This window comes from Pelophylax lessonae, assembly GCF_965119305.1.
Source record: "Pelophylax lessonae genome assembly, chromosome: 2".
Taxonomy (NCBI): Eukaryota; Metazoa; Chordata; class Amphibia; order Anura; family Ranidae; genus Pelophylax; species Pelophylax lessonae.
Window position 1 is genome coordinate 116,143,367 of NC_138769.1, and position 16,448 is coordinate 116,159,814.

The following is a 16,448-nucleotide window of genomic DNA, read 5'->3' on the forward strand; positions in this document are numbered from 1 at the left end:
AGATGTGTGTCTGCATGTGTTGTTTCTGCAGATAATGTGATACTTATAACCTTTGTGTTTGCAGGGTGCTAATAATCTCACCACTTACACCTTCAACACCAAAAAAGCACAACATACATTCTGCAAAACGTGCGGAGTCCAGAGCTTCTACACCCCTCGCTCCAACCCTGATGGCTACGGTAAGTAACAAGTTAAAACAACAGTTACTCATATTGCACTGCTATATAAAGGGACAGATTGTAGTTAAAGTATAACTGAAGGCAAAACTTTTTTCTTGTTCAAAATATTTTATGAGTTTAAGAGCATATAACAAATAGATAAGGATATGGAAGTAATTTCCCAAATACATGAAAGTTGCATAGCACAGGGTCCAAACAGGAAGAAAACATATCCATCAAGTTTAAAGTATACGACTATATTGCAAAGGTGGAGTTCAATCGGGGTAAAGGAAAGAGGAAGCAAGGTCATGATCTCCTTCAGGACACCCCAAAAGGGATCAAACTGTGTCCCTCTGAGACCATACAGTAAGAAAATCAACATACAAACTAATATAATGTGAGAATTATAGGGCATCAAGAGGAACTACGTTCCGTTTGGAGCAATAAGATAATAAGAAAAATGTAGGCATGGGGTGTCCTCTAAAGACACGATAAGATAGGACCCGAGTATTTGGAAAATAGATGACTAGTTAAAAATAATTGTATTTAAAGAAAACCATATAATAAGGGTGTAAGAAAGATAAAAGAGAAGTAGAAAGGACGAGGGGTGAGCCGAATAGGAATAGAGAAAAGAGGCTGCAGAGTCAAGAAAAGGAAGGAAAGAAAGGTAGAAAGTAGTTCTCGAGAATGACTCATGAGCAGGTGTGGATAAGGGCATTACCAAAAAAGTAGCACGGATTCATTAACCACTTGCCGACCGCCCACAGTATATTTACTGCGGCAGTCAGCCCCTCCTCGGCAAAGCAACGTAGTGCTAGATGTACAGATGTAATTCCATCTTCTATTTCCGCATATAGTGCACCCTGAACAGGTAATGAGATGAGTAGCTGAGTTTGTAACGCACAGCCAGCTGCAAAGAGTCTGCTATATGAAGGCTGTGTGAACTGTGCAGTGATGCCCAAAGCTGGCCATACAATAGTAGAATTTAATTTTAAGAATGTTTGTTTGGTTTCCTAATCGTTTATACGGAGGATGTTCATTTTCAACTGCAGTGGCAAGAAAATGTTAAAGAACAGGATAGAAAATTGCAAAATCAATTGTTAAAACTAAACCAAATTTGGAACAACATTCATCTAGTCTTCAAATGTTTTGAGAATTTAGGTACCAACATTCATTTAACAACTTGCCGACCGCCGCAAGTACATATACTGCGGCAGTCAGCCCCCCTGGGCAAAGTGACGTATCGGTACGTCACTTGCTCGCGAGCCAATAGGGGGCGAGTGCGCGCCGCCGGAGGCGTGCTCCCGCCCCCGCTCGTTAACTGCCAAACTTTTTTGGGGAATTTCATATAAAAAAATTAGAAAAATATTATTATTTTTTCAAAATTGTTGCTCTTTTTTTGTTTATAGTGCAAAAAGTAAAAATCGCACAGGTGATCAAATACCACCAAAAGAAAGCTCTGTTTGTGGGAAAAAAAGGACGTCAATTTAATTTGGGTACAGCATCGCTTGACCGCGCAATTGTCCGTTAAATTTATGCAGTGCCGAATCGCAAAATAAGCCCTGGTCTTTGAGCAGCCAAATCCTCTGGGGCTTAAGTGGTTAAAAATCAATTAGTGTATGGCAGGACTTGAGTGCCCTGATCTCTCTATTGTAGTGGTGTTTGGTGGGAATACCCTTAGGGCTTGTTTACACTTGTTGGATTGCTCTTCAGAGGGCATTTGACAGGCATTGAGGAGGCATTATTCCCTCCTCACCGCCTGTTTTAACCCCTAAAAACCCCAACCGCCGTGCTACTAGTGTGGTCGAGTGCCATGGCATACGTAGACAAATACCAGCTCAGACACGAGTTTACCACCCCTTAACTGCAAGTGTAAGGCCCCTTTCACACTAGGGAGTTCGTCGGCAGACTCCGTTTTTCTCAGCGAGGGATCGATCCGCCGATCCCCCGCTGAGCAGGCGGATGGCAGCTGTGTCTCCAAGCTGTGTGCGGAGACACAGCTGTTAGGTCCCGCTGTTCTCTATGGGGAAATCGGATGGGAACGGACCGTCTGTCCGTTCTTATCTGATCCAATCCGATCCGCTGGATGGATGGAAAATAGGGTTTCCATCCGTCCAGATTTGATGGATCGGATGTCAGCGAACATGTGTCCGCTGACATCCAATGCCCCATAGAGATGCATGGGGTCCGTTTTTTAGGCGGATCTGAACGGTCCGCCAGTGTGAAAGGAGCCTTAGGCCCCTTTCACACTCGGCGGACTCCACTTGCTCAGCAGGGGATCTCTCTGCTGATCCCCGCTGAGCAGGTGGATGACAGGTTCGTGTCCAGGCCACTCATGCAGAGCGAACACAGACATAAACTGCTTCCTCTATGGGCAGTAATATATAATAGCTTGACTTGTATTACTGCCAACAGCTTTGGAGATGTATGAATAGCAGATAAATGGATTTTTGTAAAATCTTACCGTAAAATCCTTTTCTCTTAGCTCATCGACAGACGTAGTCCTCGGTGATACACCACCTTCGGGTTATGTTACCTCCGCAGGAGCAGGACTAGACAGGAAATTAAAAAGCTCTGGCCACACCCTAGGGGCAGTCCCAGAGGGTATATCCTCTCTCTCTCTGCCTCAGCAAATCAGTTATGTGAAAAAGCAGTGCTTAGAGAATTTAACCCAACCCAACTCCAAAACAGAGGGGCGGGGACTACGTCTGTCGATGAGCTAAGAGAAAAGGATTTTACGGTAAGATTTTACAAAAATCCATTTTTCTCTAGCGCTCATCGACAGACATAGTCCTCGGTGATACACCACCTTCGGGACGTCCCAGAGCAGTATCACAACTGAGGGGTGGGAAAATGGAAATCAAATCCCAATCTAGAAGGCCCAACCGGTGCCAACTAGAAGTTTACAATGCTCATCCTTAATGATGAGACTCAACCAAAAAAAGAGAAAACAATTTTTTTTTTTTTTTTTTTTTCAAACAGAAAAAAACCCTCGAGGTAGACCACCGGTCTCCTCAAATTGCGGCCTGCAAAACCTTGCGGCCAAATGAGGCATCCGCCGATGCCGTCACATCAATTTTATAGAATTTTGTAAAGGTATGTACCGACGACCAGGTGGCCGCCTTACATACCTGGACCACTGACGCCTGATGGCGAAAGGCCCAGGAAGTACTCTGCGCTCGAGTGGAGTGCGCCCTAACAGGGAACGGAGGACTCTGACCCTTAATAGAATAAGCCTGTACCACCGTTTGTCTAATCCATTTGGCAATGGTCGCGGCAGATGCAGGCAAACCCTTTCTGGGGCCATCCGTGATCACAAAAAGTGAATCCGTCTTACGGAATGATTCCGTAGCTTTCAGGTATACCCTGATTGCCCGAACCACATCTAAGGAATGCAACGCATGTTCCCGATGATGCTTGGGCTGAGGACACAAGGAAGGTAGTACAATATCTTCATTCAGATGAAAATCTGAAACCACCTTGGGAAGAAAAGATGGCTTAGGATGAAGTACTACCTTATCCCTATGAATCACTAGGTATGGTGACTGGCATGATAATGCAGCCAGTTCTGACACCCTGCGAGCAGAAGTAATAGCCACCAAGAAGGCCACCTTCTGGGATAGAGTAAGCAAGGGAATCTCCCTGATGTTTTCAAAGGGAGGTTTCTGTAGAACCGACAAAACCAAATTAAGATCCCAGGGCGGTAAGGGCGCGCGGACTGGAGGAGCCAGGTGCCGCACCCCCTGGATGAAATTCCGCACCAAGGATTTGGTAGCTAAAGGCTTCTGAAAGAAGATTGCTAATGCTGAAACTTGACCCTTGATGGTGCTCAAGGCTAGCTTCTGCTCAACCCCTTGTTGCAAAAAGGCCAATATTCGAGTCACCGAATAGGTACGTGGAGGAAATCCTAAAGATTCGCACCACGCAATATAAGTCTTCCATGTGTGATAATAGACTTTGCTGGAAGTCGCTTTCCTTGCTTTAATAAGGGTAGGAATGACTGAAGTAGACAAACCTCTGTCCTTCAGTACTTGGGTCTCAATGGCCAGGCCATTAAAACCAGCGACTGTAAAGCACGAAGGTAAATTGGTCCTTGAGACCACAGACACTCCCTGAGACGAAGTTCCCACGGAACGTATGCGACTAACATGTCCAAGTCGGCCAGGCCGGCTTGAGGAGGCCAGCCTAGAATTTCTAGGACCACTGGCGCTGATTGGATCTGAACCAGGCGTCCCTAGAGCTATCTGGCCCCGACCATCCGAGAAAGTCTGGTCGTTTTCTGTTCCCACACATTTATCAGATACCTGATAGTTATCAGGAAAGGTGATCTTTTCTGGTTGAACCTCAGGGACCGAAGTCACCCGACTAGAGGCTACTTGGCCTATCTGGTCAACCAGATCCGATTCCTGTGAGGTATCGGGACTAATCTTAGGAAAAGGTAAAGGAAAAGATCTTTTCAGGGAACGGTAACTACCGCTTCCTGTGGTACTTAAATGTTGGAAGGGAAGAATCGCACCGGTAGTAGTGGTTGATGCTCGATCTAATGTCCTGAATACCGGTGAAAACGTCCCCCCACCCTGAAACCGGGTGGGGGCGCACCTTCAGGCTGTGTACTCCTTTGCTTCGGGTTTGGCTGGGTTGGTCCCCTTCTTGAACCCTCCTGGAGGAGTCTTGCCTTTCCCGCTAGTACCAGCCGGGCGCCCTTTATGGGCGGTAAAGAAAGGTCCTCGCTTGTTGCGAGGTCCCTTAGCTTTTGCAGCCTGTGGCAAAAAAGTGCTCTTGCCCCCAGTGGCATCCTTAATGATTTCATCTAGGTTGGCTCCAAATAGACGATTCCCCTGAAAGGGGAGATTGGTCAAGGTCTTTTTGGAACCTAGGTCAGCTGACCAGCATTTTAACCACAGCACACGTCTGAGGATCACTGCTAACTTAGATGCATGCCCTAATAGGGGAGTAGTGTCCAAGGCTGCGTCACAGATAAACCGTAGCCCTTGTATGATCTGTTCCATCAAATCAGATGTCTCCTGGGGAATATCTTTTCCCCTAAGATCTTGGCGTACCATTTTCGCCCATTCCGTAAGTGTCTGGGAAACTAGACCAATAACGATTACTGGTCTAAATGCTGACCCTATCAGAGAAAAGATAGTGCGGGACTCTGCTTCTATCTTTCGATACACCGGGTCCTTAAAGGACGAAGTGTCCTCCACTGGAATAACCGTGGCTTTATTCAGCCTGGAAATAGGCGGATCCACGACTGGTGGTACCGTCCATTTCTTAATGATGGATTCCTCAAACGGATAGCGTCCCACAACTAGTGCGTCCACCAATGCTTCTTCCTGAATTATAGCAAGAGAAGAAGCGTCCTCCTCACTGTCTGAGGGGGCTTTACCTGGGATAACAGCCCTTGCAGAGGAACCTGCAACTGCCGTGACCATCTCTGAATCGGAGTCAGAGGTGTCAGATGGTATAGGGGTAGGCGGGGGTCGCTTCCTTGACCCCCGTCCCTGACAGGCCGCCTCCACCCGAGCCACCATAGACTCCAAAATTGCTGTAAATGACTCTATACTCTGTGCACCGGCGGGTCCCGAGGCCCCCTCGAGGGAAACAGGTGGGGGAATATGTGTGGCAGGGTCCATAATAACTCCAGTTACTTCCTGGATAATATAATTCAAAAGTAAAGAAAAAAACTTTTTTTTTTTTTTTTTTCTTTTCTGACCCCCAGCGCCACAAAAAAGCCCCTTAGTGTTACCTGCTTAGGGATCCCTATCGATCGAGAGAGAGAGAGAGATAGACCCCCAGGCTCACCACTTGATGCTCAGAGTTAAACTGCAACAGCTTACAGCGCTGTCTTGACAAACAGGAAGTCTTTTGGCTGGCTGCCCAGGAAGAAAGGAGGCGGCTCCGCCCCTCTGCACGCCTTCCGGCGCCTCCCCCAAGCTCCACGAGGTGTAGAATCACCTCAAACATGGCCGCCCCCATGCTGGAGACACGAGGCTACGCCAAAATGGCGGCTCGTGCGATCCAGCAAAAAAAATGGCGGCAGCCTAAACTGAATAGCGGTGTGCTGCAGGGCACACAACACTCTCTCTGCATGGGGATATGGCGTGGTTGGCGGTACCGGCCCTGGCGGACCGCGTGGCCGTTCGGGAGGCCTGCTAAATAGCTGGAGATCTGATTTGGAAGGCAGTCTACATGTCCGTGGCTTCTGACTGGTAGGTAGCTTATACTTAACCCATAAGATTCCCAGAATGCCACAGATTACATCTTTAAAACATGTATACAATAGATTGTTAGCTCCCAAGCCAAGCCTCCTGGCTTTTGCACACATAAATCACACTCAAAGTAGGAGGATTTGTGACATGTTATAGGATAGAAAGGACTCTTTCTTACCATACAGAGAGGGGCCCGCGTTCACCACAAAACCCGTCAGGGAAAAAGGGGGAACATACTACTCACCATACCGGAACCAGGCGGGCACCAACTCCTGACAGTACCCCTCTCCACCGGGGCGGGAGGGCTGTCGACCAATACGGACGCCGTGACTCATGGTCTTTGGCGTTTCAGCGAGACGTTTAACTCGCGGGGTCAGTCCCTTAATGGGACTTTGTCGCGGCCGACCCAGCGCGGAGCTATGGCCTGCACGCGCTCGTAGGCTGAACTGGGGTGACCACCGGATCTCAACATCCAGCCCGTCGCCCAGTTCAGCTTTCTTGCTTGAAGATCTCACAGGAACACTGGAGAAAAAAGCTGTCTAAAAAATCTTTTTAAGAAAAAAATCTTGCCAGGACCGAAGATCCCAGCAAGGTATCTAGGTCCTTACTCCTAACTAGACAGAAAATAACTGATTTGCTGAGGCAGAGAGAGAGAGGATATACCCTCTGGGACTGCCCCTAGGAGCTTTTTAATTTCCTGTCTAGTCCTGCTCCTGCGGAGGTAACATAACCCGAAGGTGGTGTATCACCGAGGACTACGTCTGTCGATGAGCGCTAGAGAAAACATATGTTAAGAGCGAATCTTGTGCTATTAGGGCCTGAGCTGATGAGCTTATTTACCCAAACAAGCCCATGAGATGAAAATGCATCTGAAGCTGGTCACATAAACCTGCAGTGAATTCCTGAATAATGTAAAATGCATCTCACACTAATATACAATTCCTCATGGAAGCTTGTGAACTACGGATAGACCGATATGGTTTTTCCAGGGCCGATACCGATATTTTGGTCACAAAGTATCGGTATTGGTCGATATTCTGCACATTCAATCACACATCCAATGCAGAGTGACCAGTGCCCCCATCCAATGCAGAGTGACCAGTGCCCCCATCCAATGCAGAGTGACCAGTGCATGGGGATTAGAGTGCTGCCTGAATACACAGAGCAGGATTTTTCTGCTTACCCGGCGCGGGCACTGTCATACGAAGTCCTGCCTCCTGGACCGGCTCCTATGATAGACGTCACCAGTGTGCTTTTTATCATAGGTAGGAGGCGGTCCAGGAGGCGGGATTTCGTATGACAGCGCCCACGCTGGGTAAGCAGAAGAACCCTGCTCTGTGTAATCAGGCGGCGCTCTAAATGCCCAGGGGGCAGGAGCTGGAGCAATTTACATGTTACACCATTAATATGGGTGTAACATGCTCCAAAAGGTGAACTTATTATTTTAAAAAAAAATACTGCTATATAGCTGTCATAAATTTACTTCACTTCAGGGTTCTGTTAAAAGAAAGGTATGGTTACACCATATAGATAGGTAAGAAAATATGATCAGCATCAGTTCATGACGGAAGCATCATGTCTGTCAATCCCTGAGTCAGGATTTAGCCCCCGCTCACATCGGGCCGATTTCACATGTGATTTGACATGTCAAATCGGAGCCTATTGCCAGCAACGGCATGGTCTGAATTGGCGCGTCGTCAACTTTACGGCGCCCCACTGATTAACAAAAGTAGTTCCTGCATTACTTTTGGTGACTTCTGGGGCCTTCCAATAGACATCTGAGCATGAACCAGCACAGATGTCTCTCAAATCGCCCCCAAAATCAGACTGAAATGCCAGTTTGAAATCGTGCAAGCTCAGCTGAACATGCATGATTTCAAACACGCATTCAGTGTGAACCTAGCCTCAGATAGCATCCCTAATGATTCTGCACAGCAGCTGTTCCCAATCTGACATCTGTGCGGGCGTGGGTGCATGGCCTCAAACACAGACAGTATGCGTTTTTGGCCAGTGCTTGTTGCCAAATGAAAGGATATGTGTCTTTAAAAAAAGAAATATGTAAATTTAAGGCTAGGAGTGGTAGAGGACAGCCAGCAAAAAAGGACTAATATACAAACCCTAACGACTCTATAAACTGTGTAATGCGGCCCCTATATCATCATCAGTATTAAAAGTAAACTTGTCACGTGCCCACCCAATATTTGCATCAAAAATTATGAAGTTATTCATAGACTAAACAAAATCATAAGTGGCATATAAATCTAGAACAGTGAATACCACATCAAATATCACTATATACATAAAGCATGCAAAGAAATTGAGACACCTGTGTCTTGGTAAGGAATTAGGTCAATATGAAGGAGCTAGGCTGTGTATTACTTTCTATGCATTGCTCCTCTGGGTCATATTGACTTTTAGTTTCCTCTACCTAGGTTTCAGATTTATATAGTCTAGGGGAAATTTCAGCTGCAGCGGCTATTTTGTGGTTCTTTGAAGTGCCTACAACAGTAAAGTATTCACCACAGGCATTTTAGCTTCCAGCAGAGTTATCTGGAGGGTGACAAAATACAAAATGCGTAATGCAAGACGCCAAAGCAAAAGATTTTTGAATCCTGGGCATAAGTGTTTTTTATACTTTATTCTCACCTAAATCAACTGAAACCAATTTAAGCAACGTCTGTTCAACACCTACTCTCACTTTTAGGTATAGCAGCACATTGCCTGGATGAAGGGACAGTCCGTAGCATCCATGTGGAACAGATCAATGGGAAGGAATGGGAGAAGGCTATGAAAGAACACAAGACCATTCGTAACATGTCAAAGTCCTGAGAATGTTCTGTACATCTGTTTTCTTTCTGTATGTTTCTGCGTTTCCGTCCATTACTAGTTTTTTACACTTCTGCCTTTGTGGCATGTCTACTTCAGTTAATTGAAATAAATCTTTTCTATACACTCATTAATACCTCTTTTAGTCTCTTTATGTAACTGTGTTGGCTCTTTACCATATGACACATTCAACACAGATTTACAAATCGGATACTGGAACCCGAAGAAGCGTGGCCACAAGCGGCACGTGAGTAGATGCATCCCACCGAGCTCCTGATGATCATCCTACATTGATCCTGTTCCCAACCTCACGATTCTACACATCACCGGTCTTCATTGCTTACTGCAGCCCTTGGAGCTATCTCCGGTCCGATCGAGTGTCATGGTGACCCGTAAGAGGATGCCTCACAGCTGGAAAACCAATGTGTCCCCGCAGCGGCCCTTCCACAGTGTGGTCCGCGTGGTGCAGAAAAAGGACACTGAGTAAAGCTTCTAAAACTCCCCAAAACCCTACCAAAGACCCACCTCAGGACATGAGGTTTTATGCCCAGAAGTTACCTGTGCTTCAGAGATGGAGGTAGTTGAGGAACCAGACTGCCCTTCGGAGCTATCTGACAAGAGAGCTGGGGATAGCTGACAGCACTCTAGACCCAGCTTCCATTACAGGCAGGCCAGCAGCACAGTGACATGGAGAAGACAGAGGAGACCCAAGAACAACTTTGCAGAAATCCTCTTGGCAGTACACAAATGCACTGCCTCAGTGTATACCATATAAGACCATTTTGGGGGCCTGAAGGCAATTAGGCAAGACTTGCAGAAGGACAGGGAGAGAACCATGGTGGTGGAAAGCCAAATCAGTGACATTGAATATCAGATATTCCCTCTGGTTAGAGAATCTCGGGCTATTCCTATTATGAAAACCTAATATGTGTAAGCAATAGCATAAACTCATATATACAGTATCTCACAAAAGTGAGTACACCCCTCACGTTTTTGTAAATATTTTATTTTTATTATATCTTTTCATGTGACAACACTAAAGAAAGGACACTTTGCTACAATGTAAAGTAGTGAGTGTACAGCTTTTATAACAGTGTAAATTTGCTGTCCCCTCAAAATAACTCAACACACAGCCATTAATGTCTAAACCGCTGGCAACAAAAATGAGTACACCCCTGAGTGAAAATGTCCAAAATGGGCCCATTTAGCCATTTTCCCTCTTGACTCCTTAGTGTTACAAGGTCTCAGGTGTGAATGGGGAAGCAGGTGTGTTAAATTTGGTGTTATCGTTCTCACTCTCTCATACTAGTCACTGGAAGTTCAGCATAGCACCTCATGGCAAAGAACTCTCTGAGGATCTGAAAAAAAGAATTGTTGCTCTACATAAAGATGGCCTAGGCTATAAGAAGATTGCCAAGGCCCTGAAACTGAGCTGCAGTATGGTGAACAATACCATACAGCGGTTTAACAGGACAGGTTACACTCAGAAAAGGCCTCACCATGGTTGACCAAAGGAGTTGAGTGCACGTGCTCAGCGTCATATCCAGAGGTTGACTTTGGGAAATAGACACATTAGTACTGCCAGCATTGCTGCAGAGGTTGAAGGGGTGGGGGGTCAGCCTGTCAGTGCTCAGACCATACGCCGCACACTAAATCAAATTGGTCTGCATGGCTGTCGTTCCAAAAGGAAGCCTCTTCTAAAGATGATGCAAAAGAAAGCCCGCAAACAGTTTGCTGAAGACAAGCAGACTAAGGACATGGATTACTGGAACCATGTCCTTTTGGTCTGATGAGACCAAGATATAAACTTATTTGGTTCAGATGACATCAAGCGTGTGTGGTGGCAACCAGGTGAGGAGTATAAAGACAAGTGTGTCTTGCCTACAGTCAAGAATGGTGGTGGGAATGTCATGGTCTGGGGCTGCATGAGTGCTGCGGGCACTGGGGAGCTACAGTTCGTTGAGGGAAACATGAATGCCAACATGTACTGTGACATACTGAAGCAGAGAATGAGCCCCCTCCCTCCCTTCGGGGGACTGGGCTGCAGGACAGTATTCCAACATGATCATCACCCCAAACACACCTCCAGGACGACCACTGCCTTGCTAAAGAAGCTGAGGGTAAAGGTGATGGACTGGCCAAGCATGTCTCCAGACCTAAACCATATTGAGCCTCTGTGGGGCATCCTCAAATGGAAGGTGGAGGAGCTCAAGGTCTCTAACATCAACCAGCGCTGTGATGTCGTCATGCAGGAGTGGAAGAGGACTCCAGTGGCAACCTGTGAAGCTCTGGTGAACTCCATGCCCAAGAGGGTTAAGGCAGTGCTGGAAAATAAGGGTCGCCACAAAAAATATTGGCACTTTGAGCCCAATTTGGACATTTTAACTTTGGGGTGTACTCACTTTTGTTGCCAGCGGTTTAGACATTATTGGCTGTGTGTTGAGTTGTTTTGAGGGGACAGCAAATTTACACTGTTATACAAGCTGTACACTCACTACTTTACATTGTAGCAAAGTGTCATTTCTTCAGTGTTGTCACATGAAAAGATATAATAAAATATTTACAAAAATGTGAGGGGTGTACTCACTTTTGTGAGATACTGTATACACACAATATCAAAGTTCAAAAATCAATAGAAGTCAAAATCAAGAAAAGTCCATCATATTGGTGAAAATTATTGCAGTTCCGTCATAATTAAAGTGCTGAAGTGCCAAATGTTGTAAACAAAATCGGTGCAGTCCGTACTTCTCCATTGTGCCCACTCGCCCACCAGCTACCATAGGCTCCCAAACCAGAAGTCATGTGCGCTTTTCAAAACATCTCAGATGCTGGGGTTAGTAGTCCTCCAACTGAGCTCCTTCTTTGTGGATGCGGATTCCCTTCATCTATAGTATAATACCAGAAAAGAGGAGGAATATATAGCGTAATTCCATTTATTAAAATGATACTAAAAAACACAGTATTGCACTCACTTTTGTACAAAGTAAAACAAGCATAAAAAACGGAAACCTGAAGTACGCCGCCACTTGCGCGTCACCGGCCGGATCTGATGGCATCAGTCGTGGTCAGCTGACGCGTTTCGTCCCTCCCATGGGACGTTATTACAGGGTGGTGTAAAATGTCCATTAATATAGTCCAATACTTCCCCTCTACACCTGATTTCTATTATTCTCTAACTCCTTAGAGATTAATGGAAATTAGGGGTAGAGGGGAGGTATTGGACTAAATTACCTTGTACAAAAGTGAGTGCCATACTGTGTTTTTTAGTATCATTTTAATAAATGGAATTACGCTATATATTCCTCCTTTTCTGGCATTATATTATGTACTATACATTAAGGCAATCCGCATTCACGAAGGAGCTCCATTGGAGGACTACTAATCCCAGCATCTGAGATGTTTTGCAAAGCGCACATGACTTCTGTTATGGGAGTCTATATGGCAGCTGGTAAATGAGTGGGCACAAAGGAGGGGAGCACGGACTGCACCAGTTTTGTTTACAGCATTTGGCAGTTCAGCACTTTAATTGTGATGGAACTGCAATCATTTTCACCAAATGATGGATTTTTATTGATTTTTGAAGTGTGTATGTGGGAGCACCCTTTTTAAACAAATATATATATATATATATATATATATATATATATGATTTAAGGCACTACACCTTTTAACCACTTTCCGACCGCCGCAAGTATATATACTGCGGCGGTCAGCCCCGTGCAGGCAAAGTGACGTACCGGTACGTCACTAGCCTGTGAGCCAATAAGAAGCGAGCGCGCGCCGTCGGAGGCGCGCTCCCGCCCCCGCTCGTTCACGGACACCTCCGCACGAGTGACCGGCGGACCCGATGTCCACCAGTCACTCGCGATCGTCGGTTACAGAGGGAAAAAGGCAGCCGGCTAATGTAAACACAGCCGCCTGTCATTCTCCCTTGTGTAACAGCAGAGATCAAACGGTCCTGCTATGTAGGACAGTTGATCTCTGCTGTTACACACACAGCCACATCCCTGCACAGTTAGAAACACGCCCCTAGAGACACACTTAACCCCTCCCTCTCCAATAAAGTTGACCCCTTCCCTGCCAGTGTCATTTTTACAGTAACAGTGCATATGTATAGCACTGATTACTGTAGTAATGTCACTGGTACCCCCAAAAGTGTCAAAAATGTCAGTCAAGGGTCCGATCTGTCCGCCGCAATGTCGCAGTCCCGCAAAAAAAAAAATCGCAGATCGCCGCCATTACTCTTTAAAAAAAAAAGACAAAAATCTTTCCCGTAGTTAGTAAACGCAATAACTTTTGCGCAAACCAATCAAAATACGCTTATTGCGATTTTTTTTTACCAAACATATGTAGCAGAAAGCAAATTGGCCAAAAATGTTAAAAAATTTTGATTTTTACATTTTTTTGGGGGAATTTCATATAAAAAATGTGAAAAATATTATTTTTGCAAAATTTACGCTCTTTTTTTGTTAATAGCGCATGATCAAAAAATCGCACAGGTGATCAAATACCACCAAAAGAACGCTCTGTTTGTGGGAAAAAAAGGACGTCAAATTCGTTTAAGTACAGCGTCGCACACTGCGCAATTTTCCATTAAAGTCACGCAGTGCCGAATCGCAAAATAGGGCCTGGTCAGGAAGGGGGTAAAATCTTCCGGGGCTTAAGTGGTTAAAAAGAGCAGCAACCTCACATATAATATTCACTATTTCACGTAGTTTATTTATCATTTCTTACCACACCCATTAGCGCAGGTATATATACACGTGTGTGTATGTATGTGTATATATATATATATACACAGAATCCAGAGAATCTCAGGCTACTACCCGTTTAGCCAAAGCTACTGATCAGGGTGCTGAGGACATTGAAAGGCGCAACAATGTTTGTACTGTAGGCCTGGCCGGAGAAAGTGGAGGGCAGAGACCCCACAACCTATATAGAGCAATAGTTACTAGACATCTTTCGTAAGGAAGCATTTACCTCCTTATATGCAGTGGAGCGAGCCCACCGGGTCCCCCCCCCCAGACCTCTACAACCAGGGCGCCGTACTATGTTGTCACGGCTGCTCAGTTACATGGATAAGGAGATAATCCTGCACACCTAGTAGGGAAAGGCAGAACATACAGTTTAATGGAGCTAGGATCTCATTCTACCCTGATTTCTCAGCCTGTATGAAGCTGGTGTACTGTTTACATCCTATGCTATCTTATGCTATTCCTTCAGTGGCATCAGTGAGCAAAGCTTAGTTAGGCTGGCCATAAACGGAATAAATTTCACTCGGTTCCTGATGAACTGGTCAAAATTTGTTTTGTGGGAGCCCTGTTGGCACCCTCCCACCCGACACTGAAGCAGCTGGGTAACAACTGTCAGCTGTCAGAACACAATAACTGCAAATGCAGACTTGTCTATCCTAGCTGTATAGTGTGGATGAAGGAATTTGTTATATTTTTCATTCTGCTTAAAGTCCAGCTTTAGTCTAAAAGAAATCGGTTTCAGGCTGACTAGTAATAAATTCTATCTGGCATGTCACAATCCAGCCCCCCCCCCCCCCCTGTCTCTGCTGTACACTGCCTGCCTAAATCAATCAATGTTTTCTGAATGAGAAAATAGAATGGGGGTGCTATGTGCAACAATATCAGAAAGTACCAGTGCTTAAAATGTAATACCTCAATTAAACCACTATAGATGTGCAAATATTTTCATATAAATGTGATAATCCTATACAGAACTACAAATTCCTCAAAATATATTAAATCATTTTACAAAAAAATAATTAACAAGTGGATTACATGTTCTAATGAGAAATCAGTCCATGCACTATGTGTATCAGTTCTTCAACACAAATGTATGAATCTTCAAATTCTTTAATGCGTCCTCCACCAGAACAGAATGCAATTACACCCAGTGGGACTCAATGTGAGCATTATTTATACATGGTTTTAGACATTCATATACAATAAAATACTAAACCTTTTTAGTGCATTTTTCCTTGGGTTTTCTGTGTTATGCTGATGGAGTAGAGGGAGTGACAGGAGGATGCAGACATCCAATCCCTCTGGGCTGCAGTGGATCCAGGAATAAAAAAAAACAAGCACACATTGACCTTTTTAACTAAAGGGGGTCTAAGTGGTCCAGGGAGTGTATTAAATATTGAGTACCACTGGGTGCATTTGTATGTCTGTTCTAAAGGAAAATTTTGAAGAATTTGACAATGTATTCATTTATTTTGAAGGACTTAAGCCCTGTACACACGCACAGATTGTTGGCCGTAAATTGTCGGCCAACGTCCGATCTGCCGATTGTCGGCTTGTTAGTATGATGCTTCCGACAACCAACTGCAAATTTTCGGCCGAAAAAAATCTGGTGTGCATGCTATAAAATTTTTGTTGGCCAACAAAGAACGGCCGATTGTTCGTCAGTCAGTACAGATTTCGGCAGACAAAAATCAGATGAGCAAGACTGGGCATGCTCAGAGAAGAAAAAACACACGGAAAGTAAACCATCACATGACATCACTTCTGAAGTTGGATTTTGTTGGCCAACAAAAATCCAGTGCAAGTCTAGAGCACATTTCAACCAACAAACAACACTGGACAAAAGATGGCCGATCGGTTGGCCAACAATCTGTGCGTGTGTACGGGGCTTCACACATGTGCATGGACTGATTTCTCATGAGTGCACGTGATCCATTTGTTATTTAATATATTTTGAGGATATTGTAGTCCTCTAGAGTATTGTTAAATATTTACATGGAAATATTTGCACATCTATAGTGGTTTATTGAGGCATTACATTTTAAGCACTGCCACTTCCTGATACGGTTTCACATAGCTCTCCCATTTCCCTTTCTCACTTTTAGTGTACATAATACACTGGGTAGGTAGCTTACATATACAATCACATACACGGTGGCACAGAGTTTTTCTTCTTTTTTAAAAACGTTTTCTGAGTAATGGAGGATATGAACATTGCCCCGGCTTCATACAGGACAAGTAACAGGGATTTCTGCTGAAAAAAGCAACCTATTCATAGTTTAGCAGAGTATTAAAGGCCTATTGTAAGGGTGCATTTTTAAATCATCATACAGTATTTTTTCAATAAACCAAGATTTAAAATAAGCAGCTTATAATGAGGTAGTTGATAGAGTTTATGGCATTTTTCACTCGAGAATCATACATATTCAGGCACAAAGTACAAGTGTATCGAAGACTTTTGGTTAAGGGTTCTTTAAAGAGGTTGTAAACCCCTTTTG

The 16,448-nt window shown here is 44.7% G+C and overlaps 1 protein-coding gene across 1 annotated transcript in view; it reads left to right on the forward strand.

The window, feature by feature from the left end:
- The window catches only part of CENPV (centromere protein V), a 47,470-nt gene extending 38,144 nt beyond the window's left edge, over positions 1 to 9,326 (forward strand). Inside the window, exons 4-5 of the mRNA XM_082244374.1 lie at positions 65 to 179; positions 9,075 to 9,326. Coding sequence (XP_082100500.1) covers positions 65 to 179; positions 9,075 to 9,199 — 240 coding nt within the window. The 3' untranslated portion in view covers positions 9,200 to 9,326. The remainder of the gene's footprint in view (positions 1 to 64; positions 180 to 9,074) is intronic.
- Positions 9,327 to 16,448: the final 7,122 nt, after the last annotated feature.